The sequence below is a fragment of the Nerophis lumbriciformis genome, linkage group LG19 (assembly GCF_033978685.3).
Source record: "Nerophis lumbriciformis linkage group LG19, RoL_Nlum_v2.1, whole genome shotgun sequence".
Lineage (NCBI taxonomy): Eukaryota > Metazoa > Chordata > Actinopteri > Syngnathiformes > Syngnathidae > Nerophis > Nerophis lumbriciformis.
The window spans coordinates 3,230,425-3,249,124 of record NC_084566.2 but is presented as its reverse complement, the minus strand read 5'-3'; the positions used below and the strand labels follow the sequence as shown (position 1 = coordinate 3,249,124).

The following is an 18,700-nucleotide window of genomic DNA, read 5'->3' as shown; positions in this document are numbered from 1 at the left end:
TATACATATATACACACATATATACAATTTTACACATATACATACATACATACATGTATATACACACAAAAATATATACATACACATGTATACATATATGTACATACATACATACACATTGTATATACCAGGGGTCGGCAACCCGCGGCTCCGGAGCCGCATGCGGCTCTTTGATCACTCTGATGCGGCTCAGCAGCTTACTTGCTGAACCCCCCAATTTTCCCGTGAGACTTCCGGATTTCAGTGCCTCTCGCGGAAAACTCCCGGGATTAATATTCACCGATTTTCACCTTTACAGTTATAATAAGGGCGTGCCATGATGGTACAACATTTGGCGCCCTCTACAATCTGTATTAACAGCGTGCCAGCCCAACACTTGTTATACAACATACATCTTCTACTTGCACACGTACATGACAGCAAGGCATACTTGGTCAACAGCCACACAGGTTACACTGACGGTGACCATATAAAACAACTTTAATACTCTTACTAATAATGCGCCACACTTTGAACCAAACCCAAACAAGAATGACAAACACATTTCGGGAGAACATCTGCACCTTAACACAACATAAACACAACAGAACAAACACCCAGAATCCCATGCAGCCCTGACTCTTCCGGGCTACATTATACACCCCTGCTACCACCAAACCCCGCCCCCACCCCAACCCTGCTTCCTCACACAACCACACCCCCCCCTTTGTGCGTCGGTTGAGGTGGGCGGGGTTTGGTAGGGGGGGTGGGGGGGTGTATAATGTATCCCGGAAGAGTTAGGGCTGCATGGGATTCTGGGTATTTGTCCTGTTGTGTTTATGTTGTGTTACGGTGCAGATGTTCTCCCGAAATGTGTTTGTCATTCTTGTTTGGTGTGGGTTCACAGTGTGGCGCATTATTAGTAAGAGTGTTAAAGTTTTTTTTTATACCGCCACCGTCAGTGTAACCTGTGTGGTTGTTGACCAAGTATGCCTTGCTGTCACCTACGTGAGCGAGCGGAAGCCCCATACAATTGTGGCTGATCAGGCACGCTGGTTGTAGTGGGTGCTGTTTGCTGTACCATCACGGCACGCATGACGCTGACAAGTGCCATTCATTTAAAACCCGCGTGCCGCACCAGCTTTCAAATTCCATATAAAAGGTGTGGGCAGCGTGTCTGAGACTGCTGGATTATACATAGCACAAAGCAAAAAAAAACTTTGTATGCAGTGTTATTTCATTTAAAATTTCCAAACATTTTTGCGGCTCCCATTGTTTTCTATAATTTGTGAAACTGGTCAAAATGGCTCTTTGACTTGTATAGGTTGCCGACCCCTGGTATATACACACACATACATACATATATATACGCATATGTATACATATATACACATACACATATATTCATACAAATACATATAAACATACATATACACATTAGGGCTGGGCAATATGGCCTTTTTTTAATATCGCGATATTTTAAGGCCATATCGCGATACACGATATATATCTCGATATTTTGCCTTAGCCTTGAATGAACACTTGATGCATATACTGTATATTACCAAATAGTAGCCCGGGCGTTTATTTCACAAAATCGATTTTGGAGACAGGCGTTTAAAAGAAGCAGGCGGTTATTTGCACAAGGCTTTTATTTATTTTTGCACCAGCCTGCACCAGGCCATTATTTGGTTACAATGGTTACTGTCCCGTATTTTTTTTTCGTACAAAAAACTTTAAATGTAAAAGCTATTGTAAACATACAAACAAAAAAACAAGAGATCAACATGAGGTAGGCTATCAAAAGACAAGAGAGCAACAGGGCCTCAACATGGCAGTAGTGCAACAATTGTCAAATAGAATACCAATACTAAAAATAAATAAACTTTTTAAATAAAGCAGCCTACCGGGAAAAATAAAATTATGGTACCAAGTACCCAAGTATAAAACCCACCATCAAAACAGAACAATAATACTGTCACTTAAATAAAATAAAGGCTACAGTACTCCAAGTTTTAAATAAAGCAGTATACAGGAAAAATAAAATTATGGTACCAAGTACCCAAGTATAAAACCCACCATCAAAACAGAACAATAATACTGTCACTTAAATAAAATAAAGGCTACAGTACTCCAAGTTTTAAATAAAGCAGTATACAGGAAAAATAAAATTATGGTACCAAGTACCCAAGTATAAAACCCACCATCAAAACAGAACAATAATACTGTCACTTAAATAAAATAAAGGCTACAGTACTCCAAGTTTTAAATAAAGCAGTATACAGGAAAAATAAAATTATGGTACCAAGTACCCAAGTATAAAACCCACCATCAAAACAGAACAATAATACTGTCACTTAAATAAAATAAAGGCTACAGTACTCCAAGTTTTAAATAAAGCAGTATACAGGAAAAATAAAATTATGGTACCAAGTACTCTATAAAACCATCAAAACAATAATACTGCAGCAAACGCAACCCCAGTAGCATTTTAATCTAAATTATGCAAATAACAGCCCATGGGCGGCTATTTGGACATAGGCGGTTATTAGGAAGAGGCGGTTAATTGACAAAATGGGGTCAGACCCCGGGCGGCTATTAGGACATGGGTGGTTATTTGCCCAAGGGCGTTTATTTGGTAATATACGGTAATCACAGCAGTATGATGATTCTATGTGTCTACATTAAAACATTCTTCTTCATACTGCATTAATATATGTTACTTTTAAACTTTCATGCAGAGAAGGAAATCACAACAAAAAAAAATCACTATTTTTTTCATACTGTGTTGATCTGGAAATGTTTGCCTCTGCATTTTGATGGTGTGGGCGTGTGGCACCGATGTTGACATGCGGAGCAGGTGACTTTTCAAATGATGCTACATATTAGCAGTAATGCTACTTTTTATAGCAACACTTTTGCTCCACACTTGACAAATTACGGTTGTCTGTTCGACATATTCCCACTTGAAGCCAAACCACCGACAGACGCTGCTGTTTTTTGGGGGAATGAATTATTCCTTCATTTGTTACTCGCACGGCTACGCTAGCATCACAGCTAATGTTACCCATGCTCCTACCTCTTTCCTGCGCGAGGGCGTATACGTATGTGACGTATGACGTGACAGTATGTGACGTGTGTAAGAAGGTGCGCTTGTATGTCTGTGAGAAAGAAACAGGAAAGAGCGAGGAGAGCCTGTAGTGTAATGCCAGCAGCTAAAAGCAGCTGCGTGAGAACGTTTACTCAAATCACGATATAGTCATTTTCTATATCGCACATAGACAAACCCGCGATATATCGCGTATATCGATATATTGCCCAGCCCTAATACACATATATATACTGTGTATGTATATATATATATATATATATATATATATATATATATATACATATATACACACAAATATACATAAATACATAGATATACACACACGTACATATACACATATACATATATATACACATATATACATATACATATATATATACATATACAGTGTTGGTGTTAACGCACTTTTTGTGTCTTTTTACGCATTGAAATCAGAAAAGACGCGCAATTCCGGAAGCCCGCACGTCCCCCGGATGTGGATTTTTTTTTTGTACCACCCGGTTTGCTTGTTTTTTTTCTTTGATCAATTATCGCTTTCCGCCGGTGTTTTGGTTTGTTTATATTTGATGGGTCAAATTTTCGTCCCCGTTCATTGCGTTTTTATTGGTCGTAAATTTTGATTTGCCAAAAGTTTTATCAAACACAAATACTGTCCCAGTTTGCACTCGGACAACTTTACCACGAAGGGCTGTCAAAAGAAAGACTTCACGGTAAACACTAAGGTGAGTGTAAGGTCAACCTTTTTCACTTCATCCTATGCCATGTCTCTAGTAAATTACATGGAAACTTCACTTTTATCTCCTGCTGGATCAACATCGTTCGAGGATGGAGACAGGCCAGCTGTTAGCTTCAGGCTAACCAGCACCCGACCAGACTCCTCCACACCAAAAACATACTTTGCAGGTCAACAAATATATGCTTTTTGAAGTGTTCATGTGCGAGGAGTGTTCAAAAGGAGTCTCGTGGAGAAGTGGCTGACAAGTTAGCAAGTGTTGCTCGCATCGCTGACGTTATCACCGTCATTGTTTACTGAAGCAGAGATGCTGATTGTGCATTACGATAAACACGCATGCGTCCCCAGGCTCTGCTTTTTATCCATAGACTTATCAGATTTAATTTTTTATTATCTATAGCAGGGATGTCAAAAGTGTGGCCCGGAGGCCATTTGCGGCCCGCAGCTAATGTTTTAAAGGCCTACGCACATTCTAAAAATACTATTAAAATAAACAAAAACATACCACAAGACCTCTATGAAGAACACGAACAAGGAACCCAGATTTCCCTCGCCCGGACGCGGGTCACCGGGGCCCTCCTCTGGAGCCAGGCCCGGAGGTGGGGCACGATGGCGAGCGCCTGGTGGCCGGGCCTGTCCCCATGGGGCCCGGCCGGGCACAGCCCGAAGAGGCAACGTGGGTCCCCCCTCCAATGGGCTCACCACCCATAGCAGGGGCCATAGAGGTCGGGTGCAGTGTGAGCTGGGCGGCAGCCGAGGGCAGGGCACTTGGCGGTCCGATCCTCGGCTACATAAGCTAGCTCTTGGGACGTGGAACGTCACCTCGCTGGGGGGGAAGGAGCCTGAGCTAGTGCGTGAGGTGGAGAAGTTCCGGCTAGATATAGTCGGACTCACTTCGATGCACAGCAAGGGCTCTGGAACCAGTTCTCTTGACAGGGGATGGACTCTCTTCCACTCTGGCGTTGCCGGCATTGAGAGGCGACGGGCTGGGGTGGCAATTCTTGTTTCCCCTCGGCTCAAAGCCTGCACGTTGGAGTTCAACACGGTGGACGAGAGGGTAGCCTCCCTCCGCCTTCGGGTGGGGGGACGGGTCCTGACTGTTGTTTGTGCTTACGCGCCCAACGGCAGTTCAGATTACCCACCCTTTTTGGATTCACTCGAGGGAGTACTGGAGAGTGCTCCCCCGGGTGATTCCCTCGTTCTACTGGGGGACTTCAACGCTCATGTTGGCAACGACAGTGAAACCTGGAGAGGCGTGATTGGGAAGAATGGCCGCCCGGATCTGAACCCGAGTGGTGTTTTGTTATTGGACTTTTGTGCTCGTCACGGATTGTCAATAACAAACACCATGTTCAAACATAAGGGTGTCCATATGTGCACTTGGCACCAGGACACCCTAGGCCGCAGTTCCATGATCGACTTTGTAGTTGTGTCATCGGATTTGCGGTCTCATGTTTTGGACACCCGGGTGAAGAGAGGGGCGGAGCTTTCTACCGATCACCACCTGGTGGTGAGTTGGCTGCGATGGTGGGGGAGGATGCCGGACAGACCTGGCAGGCCCAAACACATTGTGAGGGTTTGCTGGGAACGCCTGGCAGAGTCTCCTGTCAGAGAGAGTTTCAATTCCCACCTCCGGAAGAACTTTGAACATGTTGGTGCCTGTCGTGGAGGTAATGCTAGAACCCGTTGGTGGACACCGGCGGTGAGGGATGCCGTCAAGCTGAAGAAGGAGTCCTATCGGGTTCTTTTGGCTCATGGGACTCCTGAGGCAGCAGACAGGTACCGACAGGCCAAGCGGTGTGCGGCTTCAGCGGTCGCGGAGGCAAAAACTCGGACATGGGAGGAGTTCGGTGAGGCCATGGAAAAAGACTTCCGGACGGCTTCGAAGCAATTCTGGACCACCATCCGCCGCCTCAGGAAGGGGAAGCAGTGCAGTGTCAACACCGTGTATGGTGGGGATGGTGCTCTGTTGACCTCGACTGCGGATGTTGTGGATAGGTGGAGAGAATACTTCGAAGACCTCCTCAATCCTACCAGCACGTCTTCCTATGAGGAAGCAGGGCCTGGGGAATCTGTGGTGGGCTCTCCTATTTCTGGGGCTGAGGTTGCCGAGGTAGTTAAAAAGCTCCTCGGTGGCAAGGCCCCGGGGGTGGATGAGATCCGCCCGGAGTTCCTTAAGGCTCTGGATGTTGTGGGGCTGTCTTGGTTGACAAGACTCTGCAACATCGCGTGGACATCGGGGGCGGTACCTCTGGATTGGCAGACCGGGGTGGTGGTTCCTCTCTTTAAGAAGGGGAACCGGAGGGTGTGTTCCAACTATCGTGGGATCACACTCCTCAGCCTTCCCGGTAAGGTCTATTCAGGTGTACTGGAGAGGAGGCTACGCCGGATAGTCGAACCTCGGATTCAGGGGGAACAGTGTGGTTACTCTCGGCAGGGTCCTTGAGGGTGCATGGGAGTTTGCCCAACCAGTCTACATGTGCTTTGTGGACTTGGAGAAGGCATTCGACCGTGTACCCCGGGAAGTCCTGTGGGGAGTGCTCAGAGAGTATGGGGTAACGGACTGTCTTATTGTGGCGGTTCGCTCCCTGTATAATCGGTGTCAGAGCTTGGTCCGCATTGCCGGCAGTAAGTCGGACACGTATCCAGTGAGGGTTGGACTCCGCCAAGGCTGCCCTTTGTCACCGATTCTGTTCATAACCTTTATGGACAGAATTTCTAGGCGCAGTCAGGGCGTTGAGGGTATCTGGTTTGGTGGCTGCAGGATTAGGTCTCTGCTTTTTGCAGATGATGTGGTCCTGATGGCTTCATCTGGCCAAGATCTTCAGCTCTCACTGGATCGGTTCGCAGCCGAGTGTGAAGCGACTGGGATGGGAATCAGCACCTCCAAATCCGAGTCCATGGTTCTCGCCCGGAAAAGGGTGGAGTGCCATCTCCGGGTTGGGGAGGAGATCTTGCCCCAAGTGGAGGAGTTCAAGTACCTCGGAGTCTTGTTCACGAGTGAGGGAAGAGTGGATCGTGAGATCGACAGGCGGATCGGTGCGGCATCTTCAGTAATGCGGACGCTGTATCGATCCGTTGTGGTGAAGAAGGAGCTGAGCCAGAAGGCAAAGCTCTCGATTTACCGGTCGATCTACGTTCCCATCCTCACCTATGGTCATGAGCTTTGGGTCATGACCGAAAGGACAAGATCACGGGTACAAGCGGCCGAAATGAGTTTCCTCCGCCGGGTGGCGGGGCTCTCCCTTAGAGATAGGGTGAGAAGCTCTGTCATCCGGGGGGAGCTCAAAGTAAAGCCGCTGCTCCTCCATATCGAGAGGAGCCAGATGAGGTGGTTCGGGCATCTGGTCAGGATGCCACCCGAACGCCTCCCTCGGGAGGTGTTTCGGGCACGTCCGACCGGTAGGAGGCCACGGGGAAGACCCAGGACACGTTGGGAAGACTATGTCTCCCGGCTGGCCTGGGAACGCCTCGGGATCCCCCGGGAGGAGCTGGACGAAGTGGCTGGGGAGAGGAAAGTCTGGGCTTCCCTGCTTAGGCTGCTGCCCCCGCGACCCGACCTCGGATAAGCGGAAGAAGATGGATGGATGGATACCACAAGTGGAATAATAAAGCTTACAGGTGAAATGTAATTTAGAAAAAGTCTTGGCTCAACACACAATATTGAATCAAAATCAATGTTTTTATGAATTATTGACCTATCCAAGGCTCCGATTATTTCATATGAAATATTCCACTTTGAAAAATATTTTTTGTGGAAGATTTTGCATATTTTGTGTGTTTGTCACAAAAACAGTTTTCTTTGACAAAAAAGGGCAAAAAACAAACAAACAAATAAACAACATAAAAAATAAAAAAAACTTAGAATTGAGGGATAGTTGTGAAGTTGATGTAGATTCTAGAGATTGAAGCGTTAAATAAATAATGTATGTATGCCCTGGCACACCATTATCATCATTTCATGACCGAAGCAAACAATGTTTTACACTTTTATACTGAAATAAATACACCTACAACTTATTAAATACAAATATAGAAAAAAACTACCGGCAGCGGTAAAGTTTAGATCCATGAAGGAAAGAAGAAAGTGAATGAATGTTTATAACTGAATACATTTACATATGCATAAAAATGTTTTTTGTTTTTTGTTTTGATTTTTTAATGAATTAAGTAACGTTTATGACAACCTTTTTCCAAAACACAATATAGAATGTGAGATATAACAGGAGAATGCATACATTTGTCATTTGTTATCAAAACGCTTACAATAAAGTGTGACCACAAAAATTTACCGTGGGACCCCATTTTTATGACTTGTATAAAGATTTCCTAGCGTCAACACTGCATATATATATATATAAATATATACATACATACATATATACCGTATTTTTCGGACTATAAGTCGACGTTTTTTTCATAGTTTGGCCGTGGGTGCGACGTATACTCCGGAGCGACTTATGTGTGAAATTATTAACACATTACTGTAAAATATCAAATAATATTATTTATCTCATTCGCGTGAGCGACGAAGAAAATGTCCGCAATCGTCACACACACGTCAGCAATTGTCACTCACACGCCAACCAATAAGAATTCGGCGGGGGCGGGTCATGGCAGAAGTGCATTGTGGGTCATGATATGCTACTGCTATATGCTATACGCTACTGCTGGAGCTATTAAAATGGATCACATCAACATTGGCGGTAACTTATAAAAACTGAGAAGGACTGAACTAAAATGGCACCGAAAAGGAAATCATATACTGCAGATTACAAGCTGGAAGTAGTGAAATATGCTGCAGAGAACAGCAATCGAGCAGCAGAAAGAAAGGACGCTAGCGGGGCGCATACCAGAGGCGACACCGAGGAAGAAGATTTCATCGGATTTAGCGATCGGGAGTGACAGATTGTTTGGTAAACGTATAGCATGTTCTATACGTTATAGTTATTTGAATGACTCTTGCCATGATGTGTTGCGTTAACATACCAGGCACGTTCTCAGTTGGTTATTTGTGCGTCATATAGCGTACACTTATTCAGCCTGTTGTTCACTATTCTTTATTTATTTTAAATTGCCTTTCAAATGTCTATTCTTGGTGTTGGATTTTATCAAATAAATTTCCCCCAAAAATGCGACTTATACTCCAGTGCGACGTATATATGTTTTTTTCCTTCTTTATTGTGCATTTTCGGCCGGTGCGACGTATACTCCGGAGCGACTCATAGTCTGAAAAATACGGTATACATACATACATATACATATATATATATACATATATATACATATATATATATATATATATATATATATATATACACACACACATATATATATACACACATACATACATACTGTCTATACACGTATACATAAACATATATAGATAGATACACACACATGAATATATATATATACACACACACACACACACACACACACACACACACACACACACACACACACACACACACACACACACACACACACACACACACACACACACACACACACACACACACACACACACACACGTCATGGTCAATAGTTTGGCTATTGCTGTCCATGTAAATGTACCTTTGACATGTATTTTTAAAAGGGACTAGTATTATGTATTAATATTCAATCATACACTGATATATTTTATGGAGGTTAATTTGTGTCTTACCAAATGTTTTCTTTTACACTGAAAATTTTTTTTCTTTTTGAATTTTTTTACATCAAATTATGCTGACAATTTTTATTGAATAAAGATTTGGCAGCAAAATGCATGTGTTTAAAAATTCAGTTTATAAAAAAATATTTTTTTTAAATTGCAAAAAGTATTTGTTGTTTTAACACAAGTTCCGGTAAATTAAGACTGAAGCAACCAATGGTGTCTGTAGAACCGGCCAATGAGGTGTCAAGTGTGCAGTCACGTGACACGGACCTGCTGTCAATACTTCTGCACTGAATTTTTATCAAGTGAAATTTTATAAAACTGAATTTTTAAAAACAAACATTTTGCTTACAAATGTTTATTCAATAAAATTGTCAGCATAATTTGATGTAAAAAAAATATCAGTTCAAAAAATTCAAAAGCAAAACAATTATATAAATTCTGTGTTAAAAAAAGAAAAAGAAAAACTATTTTAAAGAGGACACAAATGAACATGTTATACAGTAACCTAGTCCAAAACAGTACAGTTGGTAATTTTTTTAGGACGATTCATACTAAATAAACTAGAAAAATTAAAGCGCTTTAGTTGGCTGCCTTTGAAACTGGTGTTTTTAATGATATGGAGCCTCGCAACAGACGCTCATGTCACACTTGTGAGCCTGGAGCTGTGTTTGTGATGTGTGGTTTCACCTCTTGTAACATGTCTGAGGCTTCAATGGAGCGGTTCACAATCTGTTTGGAGGTTTCTTGTATTTCTCCTCCCATGAGGAACTCGTCCAGGATAAAATAGGCCTTCTCAAAGTTAAAGATTATGTCAAGCTCGCACACCTGAGAGGAGACAACGAAACATAGATAAGGACCAGTGTAGAATGGACGACTGTTTATATAGAGAAGGGGTGTCAAATTTGTTTTCATTGAGGGCCACACAGCATTCATGGCTAACAGTAACAGTGAATAATTATCGAGTTTGCCTATGAATTTAAATATTTAAAAACATTTTTACATAAACAGTAAAAAAAATCTGTGGACTTTACCACTGTTTTTTACAGAAAAAAAACTAGCATAGTTGCCAGACTTTTACTGTAAAATATATGGTGTTTTTTTATTATTATTATTACAACATATTACTGTAAATAGAAATACAGTACCACTGTTTAATTGTATTTTGGCAACTCAGCTGCCAGTTTTTTACCATAACAAAATGTGGTACCATAAAATCATCAACCGTGGATTTTACAGTAAAAAACCCAAAACAACTGACAGCTCAGGCGACTTAATTTTACTGTACAAAAACCAATATGGGTCTTTTTTTTTTTTTTTTCAACTTACAGTAATGTGCTGTAAAAAAACTCCCTAAATTTTACAGTAAATTCTATTGGTCATTTTTATAGTGTACAATTTGATAGATAACTTGCTTCGAAATCATAAGTTAAGCAGATATTTAAGTATTTATTTGGATTTTGACCAAAAAAGTTAGATTATATAGTATTTGTTGCAATATTGCACACTATGTTTTTCCCTGTCAAACAAGAAAAAAAACCCTAATACCTTTAGGAAAAAAATAAGAAAGTAAAGAAAGAAAATATAAGGTATTTTACTGACACATTTTGCGGGCCATATAAAATGAGGTGGGTGGCGAGATCTGGCCCGCGGTCCTTGAGTTTGACACTTGTGATATAAAAAAAGGTAATGGAAGAAGTACATTGCCAAAATATCTGTCAAGCAGCTCCACATAGCGATGAATGACCTCAAGTGCCAGCAGCTCGTTCTCTTGGTTCTCTATGGCCAAGCAGAAATACAAGCTTGCGTATCTACAAAGAGAAAAAAGGGAGCGTTTTAGGCTAAAAGAGCATATTGATATATGATATACTCTGCAATAGGTGTGTATTTAGAGGTTAGGCAAGAATGCAGGAGCCCCGCCCACCTCTTGTAAATAATCTTCAAGTCCTTCCAGTGCAGGAAGTTGCAGGAGCGTGGTTGCCGTGCCAACACGGCCGTGGTCATGTCCCTGATGATCTTCTTCTTCTCCCGATCAGACATGGGCGTGTACCATTTCTGCAAACGCAACTTGCCCTGGCGGCTGAAGAGTAGCAGGAAGCGCATCTGATGACATGGACACACAGCGGGGAGGGAAGAACGGAGGCAGGTCTTCTTTACCAGAGGACATCATAAACCAGACTGCAGTCACTTTTATAAGTCAGCAAAACATCCGGTAGATATAAGGTACAAGATGAAGTATAATTGTTGAGCATGTTTATATTATACACAATTACCTAGATGTACCGTATTTTCCGGACCGTAGGCTGCACCGGATTATAAGGCGCACTGCCGATGAGCGGGTCTATCCATCCATCCAATTTCTACCGCTTGTCCCTTTCGCGCAGGTTTAGTCAGGTCTATTTTCATACAATAGGCACACCGGATTATAAGGTGCATTAAAAGGGGTCATATTATGACTTTTTTCTAAATGTAAAATACTTCCTTGTGGTCTACATAACATATAATAATGGTTCTTTGGTCAAAATGTTGCATAGATGATGTTTTACAGATCATCTTCAAGTCACTTTCTGACAGGTGCTTCAGGATGCACCGTTTTGTGGGCGGTCTTATTTACGTGGCTCACCTTCGACAGTATCTTCTCCCCATCATCTTTGTTGTAGCGGTGTAGCGTGCAAGGACGGAAGTGGAAGAAGTGTCAAAAGATGGAGCTAACTGTTTTAACGACATTCAGACTTTACTTCAATAAATAACAGAGCAGCATCTCCTCATCCGTGGCTCACTAGTGCAACAACACCCGAAATGTGTCCCGTGAAAAAACGTCCGACCGTAACTCTCTAATAACTAAAGTTCCTTGGGTGCGTAATGTAATCATTTCACTATATTGGTATGTTTTATTGCTTTCTTGGCGGGTTTACTGACATATATAAGTAAGAATTTTACACCACTTTATATTAGAAATGACAACAGCGGAGGTTGAAAAGATAGAGAAAAAGAAGAAACTTATCGACTACGACTACATTTTCAGTACTTATGCAGATCCCAAATACAGATCAACAGGTACCAGAAGGTAAGAAACGTTGCTTTTGCCTAATATTGCGAAACAAAACACCAGATAATATGTCTTACCTTATACACACACCATAATAATACTTGTATGTTGAAGCACAGTACAATCCATCAAGCGGTGCGGCTTCAACGCTTACCCAAGTCGTACTAAAACATTTTGATAGATTTTTGAGCGCCGTGTGTAATGTTCTATATTTTCAATGGAACATATAAAATGTTTGTGTTGTTTACTTGAGTCATATTGCAGTCTACACGTATCTCTTATGCCAGTGGTTCTCAAATGGGGGTACGCGTACCCCTCGGGGTACTTGAAGGTATGCCAAGGGGTACGTGTGACTTTTTTTAAATACCGGTATTCTAAATATAGCAACAATTCAAAAATCCTTTTTAAATATAAATAAAAACCTATCTTTTTTTCCAAATAGTTCAAGAAAGACCACTACAAATGAGCAATATTTTGCACTGTTATACAATTTAATAAATCAGAAACTGATGACATAGTGCTGTATTTTACTTCTTTATCTCTTTTTTTTCAACCAAAAATGCTTTGCTCTGATTCGGAGGTACTTGAATTAAAAAACAATTTCATAGGGGGTACATCACTGAAAAAAGGTTGAGAACCACTGTCTTATGCAATGTTCCCTCTAATTGGTCTTGTGTCTGAGCAAACACAAAAACTCCCTGAGCATTCAGTGGAGCACATGTGAGCAACATCACACGTGGCAATACCAGCAGCACATCTGTCTCAAACCAATCTTTTATTATAACACTCAAATGAGAGGAGTCATTTTCATGAGATTATTTTGTAATATTAGTGATTTGGCCCACTTGTAATGAAAATCAAATAAATCTTGTTTTTCATAAGCTATGGATTAGTATTGTACAATATGTCTGGGTGGGGGTCCTGCTTTGGAAATCATTGGTACCCCTTTCAGAGATCACATTTAGTTCCCCTTAAACATCCTAATGTTGCACAATGAAATGTAAACATAAGATGAAGTTTGCATTCCTGTAACTTTCTCTAGTAACAGCATTCCATGATTAATATAAATAAATGAACATTAATAATAAATGACAGTAGAATAAGCACACGTATGACTGAGGAGTCATAGTGTAACTTTGTGTGGTGTTTGAGTTGTCCGACTTTTTGTTTGGCCATAAACGCACCAGTGGCTTAGTGCTATGCTTGGTGACAGATGACAAGTTGGTTTTGGCCTGGTTTGTACGACTAGTTTTTCGAGATAGAAGTTTTTATATATACATAATTATTATACAGAATAAATGTGTTTATTTTGTTTAGAATTCAGATGAGATTTGATTTGGTGCGCGGCATATATTTGCTGTGCGCAGAGGACGCTTGAGCAGTACGCAATTGCGCAGGCGCACACCTTAGAGGGAACGTTGCTCTTATGTGTGACTGCCATTTACTGGTCACACTTATCATTTCACCATGTACCAAATAAAATTGCTTCGAGGTAGGTAAGCACAATCAGAATTATCCCGTATATTAGGCGCACCGGGTTACAAGGCACACTGTCGAGTTTTGAGAAAATGAAATGATTTTAAGTGCGCCTTATAGTCCAAAAATACGGTTAGTTGGCTACCTTGTAGGGTGAACCATTACTGCAGGAGAGAGTTAAAATATAAGTTACAAATTATCAGCAGCAATCATTAAAGGTAAGCATAAACTATGTGCTTTATATTGTGTAGTTCACTTTTTTTCAGTAAAAGGAAAGTATTGTGTAAATAGTGGTAAGGTTGGTTAAACATAAATATCCTGAAATGCAGCAAAGCATGGTTGTCCTCTGTAAGGAACAAGCGTTTTACCAAATTCAGAAAACCCCACAACAGTAAAATGTGTTGTGCAGTATTTGATTATTTGATTTGTCCAATGAAATAGAGGAAAATCTCATTTAAAACATCTGTATGCATGTACAACACTTAAAACCTTTAGCATATCCGTATGTGGAATCGCATGATGAAATGGATTAAGCAAAGTAATCAAAGAAAGCACCAATATGATTCAGTTTAAGAGACTGTTCAAACTACAAGTGTTCACAAAGTACACAGAGCAAAAATGATGATGAACATCTTAAACCCTTTTTTTTTCTTTTGAGATAAAGATTGTTTATGTATTTAATATCTGTTTACTTACTGTGGTATATTACTTATTTATTCACTGTTCTGTTACAGAGACCAAGGAAATGGGATAAAATTGCATTACATTGTATCGTATGCATGTTCCAAATAAACTGAAACGGAACGGAACTGAAATAAAAGATCTGCCTTCCCAAAATGGCTGACTGACGAAGAGAGTTACTTAATTCATGCAGTTATTTTGTTGCTAAAGGTGGAAAATTGAGTGGGGGTTTTGAGCGCGGGTATTTAATCAGTAGTTTTGGAAACATTTTTAAAGATACTGAAAAAAAACACATTTCTATTGTCCTTTTTGGTGGACATGAGGACTGGCTAAGACTATATTTTAACGTAAAGGATAGTTGTAAGATGCAGAAAAGCTGCTTCTTGTATCAGTATCAAAATATACAAACCCCAAAACCAGTGAAGTTGTCACGTTGTGGAAATGGTAAATGAAAAAACAGAATACAATGATTTGCAAATCCTTTTCAACCTATATTCAATTGAATAGACTGCAAAGACAAGATACTTAACGTTCAAACTGGTAAACTTTGTTATTTTTTGCAAATATTAGCTCATCGGAATTTGATGCCTGCAACATGTTTCAAAAAAGCTGGCACAAGTGGCAAAACAGACTGAGAAAGTTGAGGAATGCTCATCAAACACTTATTTGGAACATCCCACAGGTGAACAAGCTAATTGGGAACAGGTGGGTGCCATGATTGGGTATAAAAGCAGCTTCCATGAAATGCTCAGTCATTCACAAACAAGGATGGGGCGAGGGTCACCACTTTGTCAACAAATGCCTGAGCAAATTGTCCAACAGTTTAAGAACAACATTTCTCAACCAGCTATTGAAAGGAATTTCACCATCTAAGGTCTGTAATATCATCAAAAGGTTCAGAGAATCTGCACGTTAGCAGCAAGTCCCATGACTTTCGATCCCTCAGGCGGTACTGCATCAAAAAGTGACATCAGTGTGTAAAGGTTATCACCACATGGGCTCAGGAACACTTCACAAAATCCACAGTCAGTAACTACAGCTGGTCGCTACATTTGTAAGTGCAAGTTAAAACTCTACTATGTAAAAGGAAAGCTATTTATCAACAACACCCAGAAACGCCGTCGCTTCGCTGGGCCAGAGATCACTCAAGATGGACTGAAAGTGGAAAAGTGTTCTGTGGTCTGACGAGTCCACATTTCAAATTGTTTTTGGAAACTGTGGACGTCGTGTCCTCTGAACCAAAGAGGAAAATAACCATCCGGACTGTTTTAGGCGCAAAGTTCAAAAGCCAGCATCTGTGATGGTATGGGGGTGTATTAGTGCCCAAGGCATGGGTAACTTAAACATCTGTGAAGGCACCATTAATGCTGAAAGGTACATACAGGCTTTGGAGCAACATTATCATGGATTCCCCTGTTTATTTCAGCAAAACAATACCAAGCCACGTGTTACAACAGCGTGGCTTCATAGTAAAAGAGTGCGGGTACTAGACTGGCCTGCCTGTAATCCAGACCTGTCCCCCATTGAAAATGTGCAGCATATTATGAAGCCTAAAATACCATAACGGAGAACCCAGACTGTTGAACAACTTAAGCTGTACATCAAGCAAGAATGGGAAATAATTCCACTTCGAAAATGTGTCTCCTCAGTTCCCAAACGTTTACTGAGTGTTGTTAAAAGGAAAGGCCATGTAACACAGTGGTAAAAATGCCCCTGTGACAACTTTTTTGCAATGTGTTGCTACCATTAAATTCAAAGTTAATGATTATTTGCAAAAAATAAAAGAAGTTTCTCAGTTTGAACATTAAATATCTTGTCGTTGCAGTCTATTCAATTGAATATAAGTTGAAAAGGATTTGCAAATCATTGTATTCTCTTTTTATTTACCATTTACACAACTTGCCAACTTCACTGGTTTTGTAATAGGATACCATGAACACAACATGAAATGCACAAAAGTCCAATGTTAATATAAAATATTGGTAAATTGAGCTTTAAACTACTATGCATAGTACATTTTTACTATTTAATAAATAAGTCTTGGCCAATTCACTAAACAGCAGATAAAATAATTGGTATTAGATACCGTTGTCAACAGCAAAGGACATTGCATAACGCCACTGTGGCATATTGATTTTTCCACCTAAGACTATTATATAATGTAAACAAAAATGCAAGTTGTATTTTCTGGTTCTCAGGAGGACTTCAGCGTGGAGGAGGCGCTTGATATGGATAGCGATAGGAGCTGTGTCACGTGACATGCAAATGAAGGCGGAAAGCCACCAAGTCGACGCGAAGTGACCAAACCCGTTTAACCGAACGGCCTGTTGGAATACATTATAGCATGAAGTCAGACATAAGGAACACAACATTTAAACGAATTGAAACCACACAAAAGTAGAAACTTTGGCGACATGGTTTGAGAATAAACACAAACCGGAAATAGCATGAAAACATCATTTCTGGCGGCGACGACAGGTGCAAACAGGTGTTAGACTTTATCATTATGGCTCACTCACCATATTGCCAGCCAGCCGTAAAGGTGCCAAAGTGATTTAAAAAAAATGTATTTTAACCCCCACAAAGGGTCAATATATCCTTTTGGAACGCATAACCTTAATCGACAGCCTTCGTCCACCGTCCGTTGGCAGCAGCCTGAGTGAAAGTTGCTAAGCTCCGCCCCTTCCTGGCCACCGGGCGGCGCCTGCTGAGTGAGTCAGCGCACACCTCGAGCACCTGCCACCCGGATTGGATGTCGCGCTGCAGGAAGTTTAAAAGATCACGTGACTTTTGCCGCGCACTTGAACAAACAAGAGACGAAAACAGGGAAACATGTTTGGTTGTTCTTGTTCATATGTTTGTTTGTAAATGTTTAACTTTATAAATAAAGATGTATATAAAATTAAAGCTGCAAGCAGCGTTGGACGGGCCCGCGTATTTGGCAGGTGCTAGTCCTAAGTGTCCCAATACTTTTGTCTACTTTTAGTCGGAAGTGTCCCAAGACTTTTGTCTAGTGTACCTACCTTGTCTGCATTGTGTGGGCACGTTGGTGCTTCCTGCTTTTGAGCAGCCATCTTAGAAAAACAGCACCGCAGGAGCATCAGTGCAGCGGGTCTTTGAAAGGTCATAAAATCAAAACCGGAGCAGGTATTAAAAATCCCATCTATACTTTTAATCACAAGGGGTTTATCTCTCACCTGTGTTAGTTTGAAGGCGAAACGACAAACGCTCTCAGAGATAGATTTTGAAGGAAGGTGACCGGTTTTTCCAAAAAAATTGTTTTGAAGGGGGAATAGCAAACTTCCTGTAGATTTTTGCTGGGGGTTGTCAATTTATGAAATGTAGGTCTAAGTGAGACCTACATAGAAGTTTTTGTTTCATGTCTCTCTGACCTTCCCAGTGGGAGTTACAGGCAGTTTGGTACTTTTTTTCTTCCGAGGAGCAGTTTTTTGAGCGTTTTATAAAAAAATTGCTGTAGAGCACAATTTTTGGATTTGGGGTTAGGTTTTTTCATTACATCACAGTTTTAGCCAGTCCTGATGTGTGTGTTCAGTTTGGTGAGTTTTGAAGCATGTTAAGGGGGTCTAATTAAAGCTCAAAGAGGCAAAAGTGACTTTTTTTAGTACTTTTTTGTCTTGAAGGGGGAATTGCCAACTTCCTGTTGATTTTCGCCCGAGAATGTACCATTATGAAAGTTAGGTCTGAGTCAGACCTACATAGAGGATTTTGTTTCATGTTTTTCCGACCTTCCTAGTGGGAGTTACAGGCAGTCTAGTTTTTTTTTTTTCTAGGGGGCGCTAGAGCGCAATTTTGATTTTTGCGGTTAGGTTTTTTTATTGAAAGACAATTTTCGCAGGTCCTGACGGGTGGGTCAAATATGGTGAGTTTTGAAGCATGTTAAGTGGGTCAAATTAGTGTTCGAAGAGGCGGCGGAAGAATAAGAAAGAATAATAATAATAAAGAATAAAACGGACGAATAACAATAGGTCCTTATGTCCCATTGCATAAGGA

At 41.1% G+C, this 18,700-nt stretch overlaps 1 protein-coding gene across 4 annotated transcripts in view; it reads right to left on the bottom strand.

The window, feature by feature from the left end:
- ap1s3b (adaptor related protein complex 1 subunit sigma 3b) overlaps positions 1 to 17,391 on the bottom strand; it is a 29,722-nt gene extending 12,331 nt beyond the window's left edge. Inside the window, exons 1-4 of one of the 4 annotated variants that reach the window (XM_061979678.2) lie at positions 17,209 to 17,391; positions 11,408 to 11,586; positions 11,231 to 11,294; positions 10,174 to 10,311 (exon numbers count right to left, since the gene is read on the bottom strand). In XM_061979678.2, the coding sequence (XP_061835662.1) occupies positions 10,174 to 10,311; positions 11,231 to 11,294; positions 11,408 to 11,586; positions 17,209 to 17,211 (384 nt within the window). In that variant the 5' untranslated portion in view covers positions 17,212 to 17,391. Of the gene's footprint in view, positions 1 to 10,173; positions 10,312 to 11,185; positions 11,295 to 11,407; positions 11,587 to 17,208 lie in introns of all 4 variants that reach the window. The other 3 variants (XM_061979676.2, XM_072915180.1, XM_061979677.2) reach the window with 3 other exon arrangements.
- Between the last annotated feature and the right edge of the window lie 1,309 nt (positions 17,392 to 18,700).